Source organism: Protobothrops mucrosquamatus, unplaced genomic scaffold, assembly GCF_001527695.2.
Source record: "Protobothrops mucrosquamatus isolate PMUCROS unplaced genomic scaffold, P.Mucros_1.0 scaffold_235, whole genome shotgun sequence".
NCBI classification, from domain to species: domain Eukaryota; kingdom Metazoa; phylum Chordata; class Lepidosauria; order Squamata; family Viperidae; genus Protobothrops; species Protobothrops mucrosquamatus.
The window spans coordinates 369,680-390,238 of NW_015386311.1; the positions used below are offsets into that span (position 1 = coordinate 369,680).

The 20,559-nt window shown below is 33.6% G+C and overlaps 1 protein-coding gene across 1 annotated transcript; it reads right to left on the bottom strand.

The window, feature by feature from the left end:
• Positions 1-782: 782 nt before the first annotated feature.
• ADA (adenosine deaminase) lies at positions 783-20,112 on the bottom strand (the record flags this gene model as incomplete). Its single annotated transcript, XM_015829771.1, is given in 10 exon segments — positions 783-1,365; positions 4,704-4,833; positions 5,061-5,128; positions 7,636-7,737; positions 8,678-8,749; positions 11,361-11,482; positions 13,915-14,030; positions 16,051-16,194; positions 18,896-19,018; positions 20,051-20,112. Coding segments are annotated over 10 exon segments (1,044 nt in total), but the record flags the coding sequence as incomplete, so codon positions are not given.
• Between the last annotated feature and the right edge of the window lie 447 nt (positions 20,113-20,559).

A 20,559-nucleotide genomic window follows, 5' to 3' on the forward strand; every position in this document is an offset into this window, starting at 1 on the left:
AATTACTAAAGACATCTAGCATATTTATTTGGGAATGAGAATTCTTGGCTTTATATTGCTATGATTTAGACGTGCATTTGGTACTGTATTTTCCTGTTCAAACTACATATTTGGTTACAGCTTTCCTTAGATTTCAGTCAAAGTGAAGCACTTACACTTAAACCATTTTGTTTTTTCAGATTCCTTAGGGAAAAATTCCAGCAAAAAAGCCAGTTTGATACTAGCTATTTAGTCTAATTTTTTGGGTGTTAATCCAGTTAAAACAAGGTAACCATCAGATAATGTTACCTTTCTGTTAATCTCAACAATCAAAACAAAACAAAACAAGTGTCAGTATGCTTTAGTTAAATCACATAATTCCCAGTTAAACTAAACAGTATAGTACAGATAAGAAACAAGGCAAATGGCTCAGTAAATAGGTGGGAATAAAACTTTAAATCTGCATTTCTATAAAATCCTTATATGAATAGAAATTCTATAACATTCTGTTTTTAAAAATACTGTTTTTCCCATGGCACATCTCCAGCATAAGACATTTTAAGCAAGGCTGGTTTTTGAAGAGCAAATGTTGAATTAGCATTACAAGAATTTCTCTCATACAACTTTCTCTGGATCAAATATTCTATTTTTTCATGTTGATATCACTGAAATGAATGAAATGGGGGAAAAAATGAACTGCTATTTAATATAAGTAAAATAAAGTACAGAAATAAAATCAGTCTATAATCAAATGATAAGGTAACTTGTTTGTTTTTCTAAATATAATTTTCTAAAAAAAAAATCAATGGTAAAAATACTTATGATCTTTCTTCCTTTTTGATAATATAGGAGTGCACAGAAGACATCACTTGTAGATATATTAGTGAGGCAGATTATGTTTTTAAAAATGATTTTAAAAATGTCTGAGATAGGCTTTGTCTGTTGTTGCATATAAACAGTTCATTTGACCTGGAAAGTTTTGAAATAATAGATGGCCTGCAGACTTGGTTTACCTGAGATGGAACTTAAATGAATGTAATTGCAATAAATGTATTCCTATTTCCAACCTCTAGATATCTGAGCACCTTATATTCCATCTTTAAAAAAATAAAATGAAACTCACAGTAGCTACCATCATAAGAATACTGTTTTGTATATGCCCTGTTCTGTGGTTATTAAGAGTAAACAAGGTAGTAATACTAAGTTTGCACATTGTCTTCCAAGAAGCAAAATAAGCATAACATTGGTCAAGAAAAAAGCTGATGCCCGGTACAGAAGAGTTCAGAATTCTTTGCTTTTTACCATCCCATAGGCTTCATATAGCTTGTACAGAAGCTCCTTTTTATCTTGCTCTTTCAAGAAGCTGGACTTTGCTGCATTTATATTCTGAAAAAAGAAGAAGAAACTTGAAGGCATGCGTGATCATATTCCACTAATGTGGGCTATACCATTTTAATTAAATGGTTGACAATGTTGCTTTTATCTTTGAAAATGAAAAGAATGCGTTTTTACAAAAGTCTAAAATGGAGTTAACAAACATAAGGATGCCACAGATGGGTTTTTAGACAAGCACTTTTCCAATTTAAAGCTCACTCGAGGTTGCTCAAATACTGAGATAAATTTATATATATTAGGCCACATGCTACAGATTTGATTGCTTTTATATTGGGGCAAAGCAAATAAGCAACCCAGTACAAATTTATAGACTGATAATGTTCTTCAGAATCCAACCTGTTACTGCGATTACTGCTATCAAAGGTCATTTAAGCAATTAGAAGATTCACTGGCAATAGCCCAAAACAATAGAAAGCTTGAAAGTCCTATTACTCAGCAAAATGCTCTAAGGCTGCAGTAATGCAAACTCAATAACAGTGAGGTCATGGGATATTAAACTACATATTTTCCAATCATATTTTGGTTGAGCTGTGGTGGCACAATGGTTAGAATGCAGTACTGAGTGCTAATTCTGCTGACTGCCAACAGTCGATCCTGACCAGCTCAAGGGTGACTCAGCCTTTCATTCTTCCGAGCTTGGTAAAATGAGGACCCAGATTGTTGGGGGCAATATGCTGACTCTGTAAACTGCTTAGAGAGGGCTGTAAAGCACTGTGAAGTGGTATATAAGTCTAAGGGCTATTACTATTGCTATTTTAGCCTATTGTGTTCACAACACCTATGCATATGCTTATAGTTCAGTATGTGTACCAACCCAGAAACTTGAGTTAACTGATTTAATTCAAAGATATGGTGTTAACAAGTTACATCATTTAATTTTGCAAGCAATTAAATTGGGGTCAAACTTAGTTTTTCATCTATTGTAGAAAGCCATGTAAATTGCAAAGAGCCATGGAAGACATTGTATCAATAATTAATTTTCTTGCTGAAAAAACAATCCAATATACCAAAACAAAATGTCTGTGAATATGCACAGATTTGTGAGAAATAAGATTATGACTGCTAGGATAGAACAAAAATCTGAGGGTTATCAATGAAAATATTTTAAGGAAGCAAAAAAAAAAATTCAAACCATACACCAAGTAAAAAGACATGGAAAATGACCACAATAAAGTATAATATGTACTGAAATTAACAAGAAACAGTAGCTTATGAATGACCCTACATAATTTTATTAGCATTATTTTTTAATTAATTCCAATTTCTTAAGTATTTCAGATTAGGAATGCAGAGTGCAGAGAAGAGCAACAAAGATGATCAGGGGACTGGAGGCTAAAATATATAAAGAACGGTTGCTGGAATTGGGTATATTTAGTTTAATGAAAAGAATGACTAGGGGTGACATAATAGCAGTGTTCCAATATCTCAGGGGTTGCCACAAAGAAGAGGGAGTCAAGCTATTCTCCAAAGCACCTGAAGGCAGGACAAGAAGCAATCGACAGAAAGTAATCAAGGAGAGAAGCAATGTAGAACTAAGAAGAAATTTCCTGACAGAACAATTAATCAGTGGAACAACTTGCTTCCAGAAGCTGTGAACGCTCCAACACTGGAAGTTTTTAAGAAGAGATTGGACAACCATTTGTCTGAAATTGTATAGGATTTCCTGCTTGAGCAGGGGGTTGGACTAGAAGATCTCCAAGGTCTATTCCCATTCACATTCCATTCTATTCATAAATATATCCCAGACAGATGTAAGGGTTTTATTTTAATCGAAACTTTCAGTTGACAGAGTTTGTAAAAACATGCAGGTTCATATGGCATACGGAGATGGCTATTTACTAAGACACATCTTGCCAAAATGGGCATATAATTACATAAGAAGCCATTACCTGAAGGATGCATTTAAATGTTAATAAGAATATTAGCATTTTTCTACAAATGGAGTATGGTAAGATGTTCCTTCTGTTCTCCACAGTAAGGTCTTGATGTGACCACCATGTTTGAAGCCTATATTTCCATTTCTAAAAACCTTGAAAAGATTAACCATGTCTATGCCTATAATTTCAATTTATTTGGAAGATTTTACTTTAACACAAATTGATCAAAACAAGCTGTACATTACAAGGGCAAAATATTGTCAATATGAAAAGCAGACCAACTTACCAATTTCATGAATTCCCCTTCTGTAAATTTCATGTGATCCCGAGCTATTCTGTAGTCTGTGTCAATCGTAGATCTGAAAATGAGTGGATCATCTGAATTCAAGGAATAATTTGCACCATCCTTCATAAATCTGGAAAGACAAAAATGGAAGAGTTAAATGATTTATTATCTATGNAGGTGAGTTTTAAATAGGGACAATTTTTAAACAATTTTAAAGAGCCACAGCTACTAATATTTGGATTTTAATTGGTTTTTAGCAGGGGAAAATTTCTTTTTGTACAATGTTTTAATATGCTGTGAGCCGCCCTGAGTCCCATGGGGAGAAGGGCGGCATATAAATTTAAATATAAATAAATAAATAAATAAATAAATATTTAGTTTAATGAAAAGAATGACTAGGGGTGACATAATAGCAGTGTTCCAATATCTCAGGGGTTGCCACAAAGAAGAGGGAGTCAAGCTATTCTCCAAAGCACCTGAAGGCAGGACAAGAAGCAATCGACAGAAAGTAATCAAGGAGAGAAGCAACGTAGAACTAAGAAGAAATTTCCTGACAGAACAATTAATCAGTGGAACAACTTGCTTCCAGAAGCTGTGAACGCTCCAACACTGGAAGTTTTTAAGAAGAGATTGGACAACCATTTGTCTGAAATTGTATAGGATTTCCTGCTTGAGCAGGGGGTTGGACTAGAAGATCTCCAAGGTCTATTCCCATTCCCATTCCATTCTATTCATAAATATATCCCAGACAGATGTAAGGGTTTTATTTTAATTGAAACTTTCAGTTGACAGAGTTTGTAAAAACATGCAGGTTCATATGGCATACGGAGATGGCTATTTACTAAGACACATCTTGCCAAAATGGGCATATAATTACATAAGAAGCCATTACCTGAAGGATGCATTTAAATGTTAATAAGAATATTAGCATTTTTCTACAAATGGAGTATGGTAAGATGTTCCTTCTGTTCTCCACAGTAAGGTCTTGATGTGACCACCATGTTTGAAGCCTATATTTCCATTTCTAAAAACCTTGAAAAGATTAACCATGTCTATGCCTATAATTTCAATTTATTTGGAAGATTTTACTTTAACACAAATTGATCAAAACAAGCTGTACATTACAAGGGCAAAATATTGCCAATATGAAAAGCAGACCAACTTACCAATTTCATGAATTCCCCTTCTGTAAATTTCATGTGATCCCGAGCTATTCTGTAGTCTGTGTCAATCGTAGATCTGAAAATGAGTGGATCATCTGAATTCAAGGAATAATTTGCACCATCCTTCATAAATCTGGAAAGACAAAAATGGAAGAGTTAAATGATTTATTATCTATGGGCAGAAATATAGAATAGCCAGCTTTCCTACTGCATTTTGTTACACATTTACCAAAATCTAAAATGGTGCTGCTAGCTTTTCAAAATATGTTATAACAGAGTTTAGTGCAAATTCAAAAAGTAATCCAAAGGAACCATAAGTGAGCTGAAGTATGATTTATTTGAAATAGCAACAAAACTTACCTTATTACAGGATGTTCTTCGAAGCTGGTTTTACATGCTCCAGTGAGATGACTGGACCAAGGACAGAGCTATATATTAAAGCACAGAGAAAATAAAGATACTCAATATAGATTTCATTTAAAGTGTTTATGTGAATAAATATTTATTAAAATAATAAATTGAAAATGCTACTTCAGAAAGAATATGTTTTCTATAAAAAGCTCATAACAGCTGAGAGTAATTCAGACCAAATAATCTATTTTTCTTCCTTATAAAATTATGTGAACTTCATGTAAAGTGTACATATGAACTGAAAAATGCACATGATGCATTTGTTATTATTAATCTGTACCTCTACAGTCAATTTCTACAGTTTCTTCATAGAAAGATTATGGAGTAAACTACAGCTATCAAATTAAGAATGAATTGTTGTCAGTTGAAAAAGAATAATTAAATGCCAGTTAAACAATAGTTAATTCAAAGATTTGAGATCATTCAGATACAGACCAAGAACCAAATCATGTTTGTCAAAAGAATTCATTTACACTTTTTATTTACAGTAAAATGCAATAGTATGGATGTGACAGCCTTCTTATCATTCTAGTTATATATGATGGCTCTAACCATCATATATAGATTTGTCTCTTGGAATAAACTTTAAACATTGATATACTTCAGTGATATTCCCAAAAGCAAAACAAAGACATGAAATGCTTAGAGGTTTTCTTTTTTTAAAAAAATGCTTCATTAAGCAATTAAGTTTACACATACGACAGTATATTTATAACCTGCACTGTGACAAATAAGGATCAGGCTTGCATTATGTATATCTTGTAATGTACAGTTGCATCCAAACGTTTACACATGCCTGTCAAGTTGTACACTTCAATGAATCCCTAAATGAACAGAAACTGACATACCCTTTACATTAATACTGTATACAATGGGACCTTGGTATTCAACTGCTTTGAAACTCATCAAATTTGGTACTCAGTGCATTTTGATGTGAAAATGTTGTCCCGATACTCCTAGTTTCTTTAGTACTCGACGCACAAGTTAGAATTGGTCGGTGTCAGCTACCCTATGACTCACTACATTATTGTTCGGTGTCAGCTACCCTATGACTCACTACATTATTGTTTATGAGAAAAAATTGTTTGCTACTCATTGTTTTGGTATTCATTGCACCTTCCAGAATCAATTAACAATAAGTACAGAGGTACCACTGTAGAATTAAATGCAACATACTTTGCATTTTCTGTGCAATTTTTTTCCTGTAGCTTACTGCAGAGCTAACAAATCAATTGCCTTTGGGCGCCTTAAAAATATTATAATTAAAAAGAAAAAAAAGTGTATTCACCTGGAACAATGTCCAAATTTGTCCACTTGCCATTTTCACTATTTCCTTATTTTTTCTTATTTCTTATTTGTCCACAAATAAAGAGTGGATTGTGAAACTAATGGAACGGGCAAAGATGACAGAACTGACTACTTTGATGAAAGATAAAAGTTTATTTAGCTTTGTTTCTACCTGGAGACCATTTTTGAATTTTTTACTTTAGAAAGATAAAAATGAAGTTTTAGTTTTAGGATTTGATAATTAGATTTGTTATGATTATAGAAATATTGATAATTATAATTATTAGATATATAATGGCAAGTCTAGAACAAAACTGGCTGCAACCATCTTGCTCTTTCTAGGTTGCCACAAGAATGGGAGGGGGTGCTGAGGATTTCTGCTAGTCTAAACATTTTACTGTTCCATGGGAACCAAAGTTCAGTTAGGTGGGGGCATGAGCATTTGATTAGAAAGCCCACCAAACTATTCTATTGGGGAACATAGCTGATACATAGCATTGGGGTTGGAAGTTTAACTTTGTAATAGTGTTTCTCTTTGGAGGAGATTTCAGACTTGGTTTCACTTTTGACCGTGGCTATACTACGTAACCAATAAGCATGTTCTTGATGAAATCTCTAGCCTCGGAGTTCTGATTTGTTTGGTCTCATCTATCAGAACTTGACATATAGATTGTATATTTTTAAGGTTTATGCTTAAATTTAGCATAAGAATTTATTTTGTTGGATAATTTAGTTTGGATAATTTAGTTTCTATACTGTTTATATGATGTTTTTGTTATAATTTAGAGTTAAGAGGTTACTCTATTATATATTTGTACTGAAGAAAGTTGGAAATCATTTTTTCCTGTTCTTTTTCTTTTGTCACTTTTTAATTTCTTCCCCTTTAATCCCCTCCCCTTTCTTTTAATGTTTTCTTTTTTAATTTGTACTTTATCTTTTTTTGAAACTTAATAAAGTTGCTGTAAAAAACATTACAGGCTTGGAGGGTTTTTCTTTTAGGAAGACTGATGATATGCATGCTCTATTGCAAAATAAAGTTCATACTAATTCAGAGTAAAACCACAAGATTTTATTTCAAAAGTTCAAAAGCCTCAGCATTTCTAAAAAAAAGCAGAAAAAAGCACTGGAAAGCAGATTGATTAGTGTTCTGACTCAGTATAAACTATTTATACTTTTGTTTGTCCTTAAATGTTGTTAAGGAAGTACGTACAGATATTTGCAGAAGATATTCTATTACCTCAAAATGTATATTTTGTTTCAACAACCGTTTGTAAAGTTGTTCATCTTCAAAGATGTGGTAGCCATGGCCAATTCGTTCTGTCTTAAGAATGTTGACTGCCTATAGTGATATAACGGAGAAAAATATGAAGAAATGACTATTTGCAGATTAGGTCACTTACACCATTGACACATCAATTCTAAAACAACAAAGTTAGGTGGTATTTAATGAATATCTAGCACAAAAAGATTAAATAAAGTACAGTGTAAATACATTTATAGCAATTCAAGAGTACAGTTTAGGAATGAGGATGCCTTAGATTTACATACTACTTTTTTCCCATACTCATTTTTTTCAGACCAAACCTGAATTTCTCTTATACAGGAATTCTCAAATGATAAGAGTTTATACTTCAGACTATAACCTCAAACCATTTTGCATAAACCACTTAAGAGATACACAGCAAAGCTTAAGTAGTTTAAAACTAAGAGAAATCATTAACTGATTTCAAGAAAAGGTCCAACAGTGTAAGTAATGAGATCTCCCTTTATCTGTATAGTAGGGCTTGGGCATTTATAGTGTGCTTTTCCTGTGTAGCAGGATTTTTCTAATTCATATTTAGACAGAAAAGAATTGAGCTACAGTGTTCTGTAAGTGTACACCTCTGCATAACAGAAAATGATGGCAATATCTTACATTGTTTGCAGTTTGATCCTAGAAAATCAGATTGATTTTTTTTTAAATATTTTTTTAACAGAAAGTAGAATAATGGATGGAAATGGAAGGAGATGAGAATGAAGACGTACTACTTAATTAATGATTAAGAAACAGTTTGGGGCAAAGATTGAATTTGTCGGAAAACAAGATGTTTTGCAAAACTATCCTAATTACTGCTGCTATAAATATCACCAGAGTGGTACTTAAATTACCTCTTCTTTCCTTTTACCTCTTTACCTAAAAAAAATTGAAAACAGTCCTCACAGGATTTTATAATTTTCTACATTAGTTCTACCTGGCAGCTTTCCAGATGACACCCAGGTTCTATGTTACAATTTCCTACCTCTTTGATGACTTCGGATGTTCCAACCTCTCCGGCATGAACAGTCCGATGAATACCATATCTTTCAGCTTCCTGATCAACAGGAAATAGAAACCATAATTTGCAATTGTTAAAGAAGACAACACATTTTTGAGGAAGGTATCTGCTATTTCATATTCTGTTGGTGATAAACATGGAATTGCCAAACAAATAAATCCTACTGTTCTTGCTCTTAAAGAGGAAAAAAATGATTATTAAAATGAATGCAAAGCTCAGAATGTTGGTAGTTTCAGCTGAGTTTCACACACAGAGACACATTTCTCTCTATATATGTATGTATGTATGTATGTATGTATGTATGTATGTATGTATGTATGTATACACATATATATGGTATACCAAAAACCAGGCTCCAGAGGCCACTCACATTATTGGGGGGGGGGTTTAGGAAAAAAAATGTTATTGCACTTAGGAATGTTTAAAGATCATGCATTGAACAAGTCAGGAAGTATTTAAAAGAACACAGCAATGAATTCAAATATTTAATGTAATTTCTATAATGAACTTTCTAAGGGGTCAGATTTTTGGGGTGTGTGTGTGTGTGTGTGTGTATTATAGTAACACATTTTATGCATGAATTTTAAAGCCAATTATATTCTTATATATACATATACTGAAGAACATATACCAAGAATAAGATTACTAACAAAAGGCCATGCAAGTACATACTGTATAAAGAAAGACCATTTTTCAAAAATTATCAATTGCTTAATAAGAAGATACATAAAGAAGTTATACTACTGTAGTATTAATACACAGAAAGCTAAGTAATTGTAGTTGAATTACTATTACTATTTTCCAATCATCTGGTACAATATTTCTGAGCTTCTCTGTCATCAATAAGCTAGAAAGATTATTATGAACGATGTCAGTTCATGAAAATATACAGAAGATTGATGCATTATTGCATCCTTCAAGATACTGTTAAAAATATCTTAAGGCAAAATATACACCTCCCATTTTTCACAAATTTTAATTTGCTTACTGAATGTTGGCACTTGATTGAGAACTATGGTTAATTCAAACTAAACAGTTCAATGAAAAATGAGGAAAAATGTTTAATTCAATTAGATATAAAAGCAAGATTTTTGATATAAATCAAAACTTGTTTCTATATCTATTTGTGTGGTCTTGAGTGCTCACTAATGCAATTTAAAGTTCTTCATAAACACAGGCAATTTTCTATTAGAGACATATAAACTATGGGATAGTCACTGGTTTCTCTTTTCCCTGTTCCCCAAACCGAAGAGTAGTAAGGGAAGAGAAAGTAAGCTGGACCTTTTCTTAGCTCAGCTGGAAAACCAACAATTTGAATTGTTTTGAAGGCAAGTGGGATAACAAAACTTGTAACTTTGATTCCATTACAGTTCTATCTCCCTCCTCTATAAATCAAAGCCCATTATGTTTCATAAATGTCGCATCTTTTTAGATTGTAAATACAAGGAAATGGATTCTAAGTGACCTTGGAAGCCTTTCCTGATTAAAAACTAAAAGGATGAAATAGAAATGGTTCAAATAATGAACCATTTGAAATCACAAGAGGGCTTGTGTAGAACAGTTTCTACAGAAGCTTTTCTGAAATGAAGCAGATAGCATTTCCTCAAAGTACTATCCCAGCTTCAGGGTAAAAAAACAGTCATATGTTATTTGTTTCAGTCCCACTGTTAATTTTGAATGCTCACTAAATGAACTGTTGTAAGTCGAGGACTATTTTCCTCACAACAACAACCTTATGAGGTGGATTGGGCTGAGAGTGACTGACCCAGAGTCACCTGGCTGGCTTCCATGGCTAAAGTGGGCCTTGAACTCACAGTCTCCTGCTTCTAAATTTGATAATTCATGGCAGAAAATATCAGCACATTAGAATGAAAAAGATTTATATTTTTAGTACTTTTGGAAACTAATAAATAAAAAATAACATGTAATTCAACTTTTCTCTAGAGGAAATAAACACAGGATACTACATGCCATGAAGGGCAAATTAAAATAGTTTGTGTCAAGGAATGTTTTTGAAAGAATAGCCGTCTCATCCTGAATAATCTTTACTTAGAAGAGACTGGCTAATGATAAGTAGGTTACTTTCACATGTGGGAAAGTAATTTTGAATAAGAAACCTCTACTCCTCCCAGTTCAAAAGATTAGGTTTGTTCCAGGTTCTTAGTGATGATATATGTACTATGGCTATGCAAACTTGGAAAAGGAAGAGAAACCCACTCTTTAAAGATAATGTGACAAAAAAAAACAGTAGAGATTTTTTTCAGGCTCAGCCAAAATCTGGAAAAGAAAGGCTGTTTCAAGGAACAAAAGGAAGGAAAGGCATAAGGATTTCTTCCAATCATTTTTAAACAAACACAACCCTAAAACATTTCAGCAATAGGCATAAATAGAAGGGAAGTCTAAAACAGAGGAGCGACCATATAAATCCTTTCCTCAGAATTTTAACCAGACATGTTTCAATTTGAGGCTGAAACGTTACTTGTAATTGAAATCTGGATATTGTATTCTAGTGTTATACATGGGAAGTAGAAATTTTGATCTGAACATGATTTGGGAACATTAAATGTGAATGAAAAATAAGAGCATGATTGGTCCTGAACCCTTTCTGGGAATCTTAGGCTGATTATCTCTATAAAACTGAACATACTTCATAAGCTTTTCGGTGGTCTGAACAGGCCGCAATAACTGATTCATCTCCAGCTAAGTCTATAGCAACCACTGTATCGTTCCAATACTTCTTACACAGTTCCAGTACTTCTGGCGACCAGCCTGGAAAGAAAAATATAAATAAGGTCATTTTTTTTTTTTACTTTTGGCAGAATCCAAGGTCTTGCTTAAATAAGTAATCATTAATCAAACATGGTTATACATAAATGACACTTTTATTTTGTTGACTTTTCCTTTGACAATTTCTGTGGAGATCAAACAGATGTTGTAAATAGCAGAATAACCACAAAGAATTACAATGTTTAAAATATATTTGTTTATTTCTGGTTAGTTGTTGTCATTTCAGTATGACTGAAACTTCTAGAATCTATGCTACAGTATAAACATATTACAGTTCACTACTTCCTAGAATTTCTAACAAGGTAATTGTTCAAGGAAAGTGCACAATCAAAACCAAGGAGACGGAGATTCAGAATTGTGGCACACTTTTTTGCATGCTGTGCAGATTTGGTGCATAAAAGATAGAGTCAACTATAGTCTATATATCCAAACTTATGCACTGTTGTCAAAGCTTAACCTTTCCTCCACTGAATTTATTAAGGTATGAAGAAGTTTTATATATAATTTTAAAGTAACAAATATTTAAAGATCTTCAATTAAAAATTATTTCACCAATACTTTAAAACAGAAGCTAACAAAATAATATAATAGTTAATTATAAAAGGAAAACTATACAATATTACAGAGAGTAATGCGGCCAATATAAACTACAGACCGTTTATAAATTATTATAAGATTAACTGATAGTGGCTTACTGTACAAATGCAAATCTGTATTCATAGGAGCACATTACTACTAATAATTTTCTGAGTTGGAGGAAATATTCTCTTGAGAAAACATTTCTAGGAATTTTATTACATACTGTTACATAAAAATGCAACTATTTTTACCCAATTGCAGTTCTGAATAACTGGAGCATATGCAGGAGTTATAGCAACAGTCAAATAAGAAAATAATTTGGAGATTCCCTTGACTCTGAGTAATAAGATTTAGTTCATTAAAATTATTCACTCCAATCAATCACTGAAACTTCCTTCTTATAAGCAAGAAAAATAGGAATTTCTTTCTTCAATTAAATAGACGGTATTAATCCTGTTCTGGAATTTCTCATTACATTCTATGTGATATCTCTACGTGGATAGAAATATAGCACACAAAATATCTAGAAATAAAGCTGTATCTAAAAGGCACTTTCAGATTAACAACCTAATGCTGAAAAGGTTAGTGTACCAGTACCAGCAGGATTATCATTGCAATCATTAGACATATTGTATTGAGTTATAGGGGCACAACTAATTTATCAATAAGAACTTTTAAGGATCAATGTCAAGTTCCTTAAAAAATAACCCAATGCTACACAGCAGCACTAAGTAAACTGGCTATATTCCAACACATGCCTTTTGTTCAGACAAGGCCCCCAAATGCATGTGTTTCAACAAATGTGTTTCAGGGAGATCTGTGGGGGGAAAGGCAAGGTCACGGGCAGTGATGTGGAAGAAGAGAAAAGAAATCACTGGGAAGATCAAGGGACAGTCAATTGACCAGCTGGGTATATTACAGCAGTCACATACCTTTGGCCTTTCTAATACATCTTACATCCCAAAGATTTAAGATGTATTGTCACATATGCATTCTCTTTGGTATGAGCATCCTAGAATGAACACATTTAGGGAATTCCTAGAAAATGATATAATATTTGACAGAAAGAAAGAATCCTGATCATTTCTATATAGCTGGCTATATAGACTACCATCACTTAGCCACTGTGCCTAAGATCTAAATTCGGTAGATAGGTAGGTTAGCTAGTTGGATATGCTGTGCTTGGATTACGGGTAGAGATGATAGGCAAGTTATTTATCATTGGCTAAATTTGTCTAGCATAGCACTTTGGGAAAAAGTGATCAGTGGGTGTCTCAGCGCCCAGGAATGTGGAGGTGAGAGAAGCACAAGAGCCTTGCCCTATTCATCCCACAAGATCCCAGCTGAAACCTGGAGCAACTAAGGTGCTTATTTCACTTCAGAGCCATTTGTTTTATTCACAAAATACTTTTACAACATGCATACCTTTTAATGTGGAAACACCCACGAGCAGCTTCCAAATTTATTTATTAAATTTAAATGCTGCCCATCTCATTACCAAGTAATTGTAAGGAGTCCATAATAGTTCCTGAAACTTAAGTGATTTGAATTTGAAACCACACATTGCACTTATCTCTTCTGAATGAGCAGAATTCACAGACAACAACTAGAGAATAATTACAGTCTTCCTAAACATTAATCACACCTTTTATGCTGATTGTCTGATATGATTAGCTATTTTTTTTCAATATTGCATTATGAAATCTTGCTTTAATCTCAACTAGGGATAAATAATATTCTTTGATAAGATACTGTAAATTTGAACAATGTGAGGAGGCAGGAAGATAGAAAAAAAACAGAGAGCAGAACTACCAGTGAACTATGTAATGCATTACTTGGTTTGTTGCGCATGCAGCATAGAATAGACTTGACTTTGATGTTGAAATCCTTTTCTCCATCTTTTAATCCTTGATTAACAAAGCTAACTACTTCATCTGGAGTAAGGTCTCCCCTATGTAAAACAAATAATCAGTATATTATATATTAATTATTATGAAACTGTTTATTAACATTAATATACAATATATATTAATAATCATATTATTACTGTTTATTGGATTGGTTTGTTAATTTAATTATTAGATCATTAGAATATTCACTGTTCCCATCACCATGTCAAACACAGGAAGAAGAGATAAAGAATAGTTCATAATCACAATCCCTCCAAGGTCAAATTTATTTTATCATCCTTTTGTTTATTGACACATTGCTTACACATTTTTGCATTTACTAAATTGTTGTTTTTATAAGTATGGAATTAAAGTTTTATTTAAGCTTTCTTATTATNTATTTATATTTGAATTTATATCCCGCCCTTCTCCCGTAGGACTCAGGGCGGCTGACAATCTATTTAAAATACATACAAAACAATACAAATTTAAAATTAATTAAAAAGAATATTAAATATTTGTCGAATTTAAAATATAATTAAAACCCCCCTAAAAATTACCCTAGGCCAGTCCTGCAAGCTGGAATAACCAAGTCTATTATAGGGCAAATAGTTTATTTTCTACTTGGAGACAGCATTCACATGTCAAATAAGCTAATTAACAAGAAAATATAGCAAGCCAGGCTACCTTTGCAGGAATTTACAACCAACAGGAGCAGTAAATCTTACAGACTCCTTTAACCATTCAAGAAATTTTCCTATAAAACTGGTTTGAAAGCTCAGTTTGCAGTTAGTTGTCAAATAATGCTTCAGTTCCACCTAAACAAGTGTAACCACTGTAAAGTTCTGCAGAAGGATAAGATAACCTTTGTCATTTTTTTACTGTGGGCAAACTGGCACACATTAAAAATGAAATTCTGTTGCTTGCTCTCAAAACTTCTTCCTTTTATATCCTCTCCTCTCTCTTCCCCCTCCTCCTCCTTTTCTCTTCTGGGTGTGCTGGAAGCGCTGATCAACATGTAGCTGCGTGCGCCAAACCCCAGCAGCTCCAGCTGACTCTCTCACCCCAAGGCCTGTCTGCTGCTCTCGGTGATAGCAGAGGCTGCCAGAAGCCCCAGCAACACCGTAGCTCCAGCTGGCTTTCCCACCCCCCAAGATTGCATGCAGCTGCCAGCCACCCCCGGAAGTGCTGGATCAGCTGGATCCTTGTGCACTGATCCTGGGCCCTCAGCAGAGCCCCAATAACACTGCAGCTCCAGCTGACTCTCGCCCAGCCCTGTGCAACGCTGCCCCCACTTCAACTCATTGGCACTGCTGCTGCTTCAGCTCATCCCCCAGCTACACTTATCTAGATTGCGTACCACCTGCCAGGTGCCAAAGTACCCTCAGTGGTACGCCTACCACCGGCTGAAAAGCCCTGCTTTTAGAGTACTAGATTTCAACTGGACAGTAAAGCCACAAAATACATCCCAGTGATTATATTAATAACATATCATCATGCATCAATACATGGAACAACATTTGATAGGTTTTACAGTTAAAAGAAGTTCACAAGATTGGAGCATAAAATGTTTAATCTTAGCATTGCACTGTCTTTATATTTTTTATTTGTCATTCTCTGCAAAATGATAAAACAAATTATATTCCATTTATAGAAATTACAATACTGTTAATCAGAGCTAAGTACTGTTAATCAGAGCTAATCAGAAGAACAAAATAGTAAAGAAATGTCCACTTTTTTAATGAGCAAAGTAATTGTATACTGATCTCTTATATGCTATGAAAATTTAAAAGATATGCAGAGTCAATATACTGTTAACATCACTATTGCATTTCACTGAATGCAAATACAGTATGCCATTAGTCACAAAACTGCACATTCACTGCCATCCAGTAATATTTAATTGTTCCTCTTAGAATACTATAATTTATACCTTTTTATTTGTGTTTCCAGGGATGTGAACTTCAATTCCCAGACCTCTCAGCAACTGCCATGCTAGCTGGGGAATTCTGGGAGATGAAGCACGTTAGGAAGTTGCCAAGACAAGGAAGCACTGTCTTATGCATTTAAACAATTACTCACTTTTTTTGGTTCCATGGGATAGGATCTACTCCACAATTGGCAAGAAGATGAGGGCTGTACCTCACCTCAACATAGATCACACCCTCCTTTGCTTTCATTTCCACAAATTCATAAGCGATTCTTTGTATAGCTTCTCGGTCACCTCTGCAAATAAAAAGGCTTGTTTTATAAAAGGCTAGTTCAGAGTCTGTAAACCATGGATCTTCACAATCATCAGAGGTTCCAGGAGACAAAGTTCTAAATTCTAGCAACATACTATTTACAACTCCAATGTGTACCCAACCAAAACAACAACAACAATAAAAACAATATTCTGGTTGTTCAAAGAAGTTTGGTAGTATATAATAAAGATCATACAAAAAGATCAAGATTCTGATTCAGATCCAATTTCAAAAATGTGATGCAATAAGCTACATTTACAAAATAATGCAGGAAAAAATACTTTCCTTATTTGAACATGAACTAAATAGATTCAATTAAGGGGAAAGTTCAAAATATTTAAATTTCCAGTTAGCTGAAACAGAATCTTTACAGTCCTTTCTGCATCCAAGTCAAATAATTTTCTCTAACACATGTATAGGTCACAACTCACATGTATGTAGAATTCAGTAAAATAGTTTTAATTCTACTTGTGCAAAAGAGCAACACACAAATGTATAATCAGGAATTATTGGCGATATTCCTTGCATCAATTCTGATTTGGAAACAGGACATTTTGTACTTGCCAATGTTCTTATACTATCCATCAAAATCTGTTGCTTATGATTGCGTAAATTTTAAGAATGGCATCCAAAATCTATGAGACTGTTTCAAACTTTTGGGGGGGAAATGAGCCAATAATGTCAGTATTAAAGCAAGCAATGTATGGAATGCCAAGAGGTTTGTGGCCCCAAAAAAATATGCTACTCCTTCTTCCCAGTTTTTAAATACTATGCCTCATCTAAATCATTATTAACATTTATACCCAGTGCTAGTATTAGTTCAAAAATAACAAAATATATGACTTTGAGCTATTTGTATGAGATTCACAGTCATGTGTTTCCTCTTTCATTTCCTTTCTCCCCCCAATTTCTCATCTTAGGTCTGGATTCTCAAAAGGTCATAATTTGTCTATTGTAAACTAGTATTAAAACCTGGGTTTCAGCAAATAGCTGCCCCATACACATGAAACAGACTTTAATTAGCTGAAAATCATGATACAGTTTGTCAGGGACAAAACTGATAAACACAACCCAAAATAACATTATCTGGTGTTCTATCTAATTTGATTCAATACAGACAAACTAGCTTCTATCAAAATGCTACTTCTACCCATTAGTTTTGCCATTCCTTCAGTTTGCTCTTAATCTGTGAACGAATATAACAAAGACTGTTTTTCTTCTTCAACCCCTCCCCAAAATATTGTCTTAAACTTTATAGTCTATGAATGCTAAACTCAACATTAAGAAATAATTACAAATTAAAAGAAATTCAAATTCAAAAAGAAGATTTCAAATGCCACGAAAGCTTCAAATAGAAAATACAAACATATACGGGTCTGACTGAATTTAATTTATTCAACAAAACCTGCACATCCTCACAACTTCCTCTCCAACAGAAATGTATCCTCAAGTAAGCATGGGGAGCACTCTAAATGTTTGAAAGGCTGTCTATCAGGCAAGATGGTGCTCTCAACTTACTGTGGTTTTTAAACTCATCATCCTCAGCCAGCCTGATCAAAGATAAGACTGTGGAGATTAAAGTCCAAATATCTGGAGGACACCAGATTGCCTACTCCTGCTTTATATAAGTGCCAATCCATAATTCGCTATCCATAATTTGTAATCATATCTTCTAGCAAGAATAAAACGTTACAGTATGTACTTTGGAGCCAAGCTTTAATCTGCTACACTAGTATACCTGCTATATGAATCCATTTGTTCCATTTGGATTCTTAAGCCAAGAACCCCATTTGTTGAACATTCACTGCCTACGTTGGAATCAACTGGATGTAGTGACACCTATGAACCTGTGACTCCAATTATCCTTATCCTCAGTCCCATCATCATTTACTGTAGTTTAAAGTTGAAAGACAACAATATCCCTCTGCTTTTCTATAGCAATATAACACAGATAAAAATGCCATGTAAGACAGACTTTTCATGTGGGCAATCCCAGAATTGTTGCGGAGAAAATAGGAGGAGAAAGGAGTTATGTTTGCCACCCTGAGTTATTTATAAAAACAATAAGGATGGGACAAAAAGTAAAAAAAAATCACAAACATATTGGTATAGGAAGGTATTTCTCTAGCAATACAAATTAGGACATTATATACATTAAAGCAAGAAAGTTTGTAAGGAGCAGTATGCAATTTTAAGATTGCACTAATCTCAAGATCACAGCAAGTTGTGCTGATAGCACGTTGTGCTGATCTCAATAAAGCTCTTGTGAAGCCCACATGGCTTCAAGAAGTAGATAATTTTCACATGCCCTTCAAAACTATTCTGCTTACTTGATACTTGATAAGCATAGAGGGTTATAATTTACTAGAGAGTCATGTACACTATTAGTATTCTCTCAATTGAACAATGGCATTGATCTTTAAGCAGCCTTACAAATTAGAGAGAGTGAGTGTGTGTGTGTGTGTGTATGAGAGAGAGAGAGGGAGAGAGAGAAAGAAAGAGAAACAGAGAATGCATAAATGCAAATACATAACACACCCACAAGTACAAACTAATACGGGCAGGTAATAAAAAAGGACAAGCATGACATAACAGATTGCTAACCTAGCAAAATGAATATCAGTTCTAAGATACTGAAAATCTTTTTTTACAATCAGTTAATTGGAACAAATTATTTCACTTACGCAATAGCTGGCATGTACAAAGCAAACTTTTGAAGAAAATGAGTGAGAGTCTCTGGTTCATCATAACTAATTTGTTTTAAAAGGCCGTCTACAGTATCAGCAGGGAGATGTATTCCTCTTTTCCTAGAAATTTAAAAAAAGTTTATATATCAATACTGAAATTAATTTGGGGTTAATTTTGAACAGTCATTTCTGTTTTGAGTGCATGTACTCATAAAGAAACTGAATAGTCAGATAGCCCTGGATAACTGTTATGCAATAAATTTTAATGTATCCTCAGCTAACTTCTAACCTTAAAAAAACAAAATATCCATTAAAAATACATATTTCCTTTCTTGGTGTAACTGTGTTGATAAATGATATTCATGCACATCAGATGTTTCCTGACTCTTATTTCCAATTCTATTATCTTATTTCCTTATGCCATGAAACAATGCCTTAATAAACAAAACCATCTTACTATTAACAAGAATTTCTAACCCAGTCGCCTTGCACAACAGCCTCAATTTCCATTGGAGTAGTAACTTTTTAATTACTGAAGTTATATTATTATGCAACAGCTTCTACTAGGATATAAGCCCTGTTCTTGCTGTTTTCCATTTTCCTAGCACTTTGCCATAATTTTGTGATACAATCTGTTTTATTCATAAATGTCCAGTAGCTTTTAAACAATTTTTCATATCTAGAAGTTTTAAAACAGTCAGATATAGTAGTGGGGTCAGATCCCAAGTTTTTGTATCCTACCCTTTTTCCTAACCTTCAGATTTTTCTATCTTACTGGGGATCAAATATGAGAAAATGATAGAAGAGATTTTTTGATACAATAGGAACCATGATGGTACAACTGTGCTGTCCACTTTTAAGCAGATTATACAGTTGAGTAAATATAATTATGACTACACCATTAATTTACTTCCTGAACTAAAATCTGCTTGTTCTAGAAGAGCTACATGGAATTTTTACTTCCAAATTCATAAATCAAGAACTTTACATAAGAAATGGGATCAAACGTCAAAATGTTTACCTTTTTAAATTTAAACAGAATAATTCAGAAACAGTCTGCAAAAATATTGATTAATGATACAGTACCAATAGCAAAGTACCAATGGCATGGTTATTTTTTTAAAAAAAGAAGATCCAGAGTTGTTAACTTACTTGCCAAAGTATAGAATAGTTTCTGGTTTAATGGCTCCATCCAAGTGGACATGAAGTTCTACCTGCAACAGAGATAAAAAGTTATATAAATCTACTGTAAGTGGCACATTAGCCATCAATGTTCACATCCAGCTGCTTTTTCCCTCCCTTACAACAAATGTGCTCTCCGCCCCTTCATCAAAATGCAAGCTGTTTTAAAATTTGATGAAAATTCAAATAACCCTGTGAAACACAGGAAATTTCAAATTCAAAACAACAACAAAACAACAACAAAACACCCTGACTTACATACACATAAATTGCCTTGCTTTTATTGAGGTGTTCTGAACAGAGGCTCATGACTACTCGTGACTATTTCTTATATGGGAAAAATGATGTGTAACTGAAGATACAATAGTACCTACATTCTGTGAAAGATCTTTGTATCCAATAAAAGATAAAAGTTTTCCCTGTCCAGTTGTGCCTAACTCTAAGAGGAAGTGCTTATTTCTGTTTCCTAGCCAATGGAG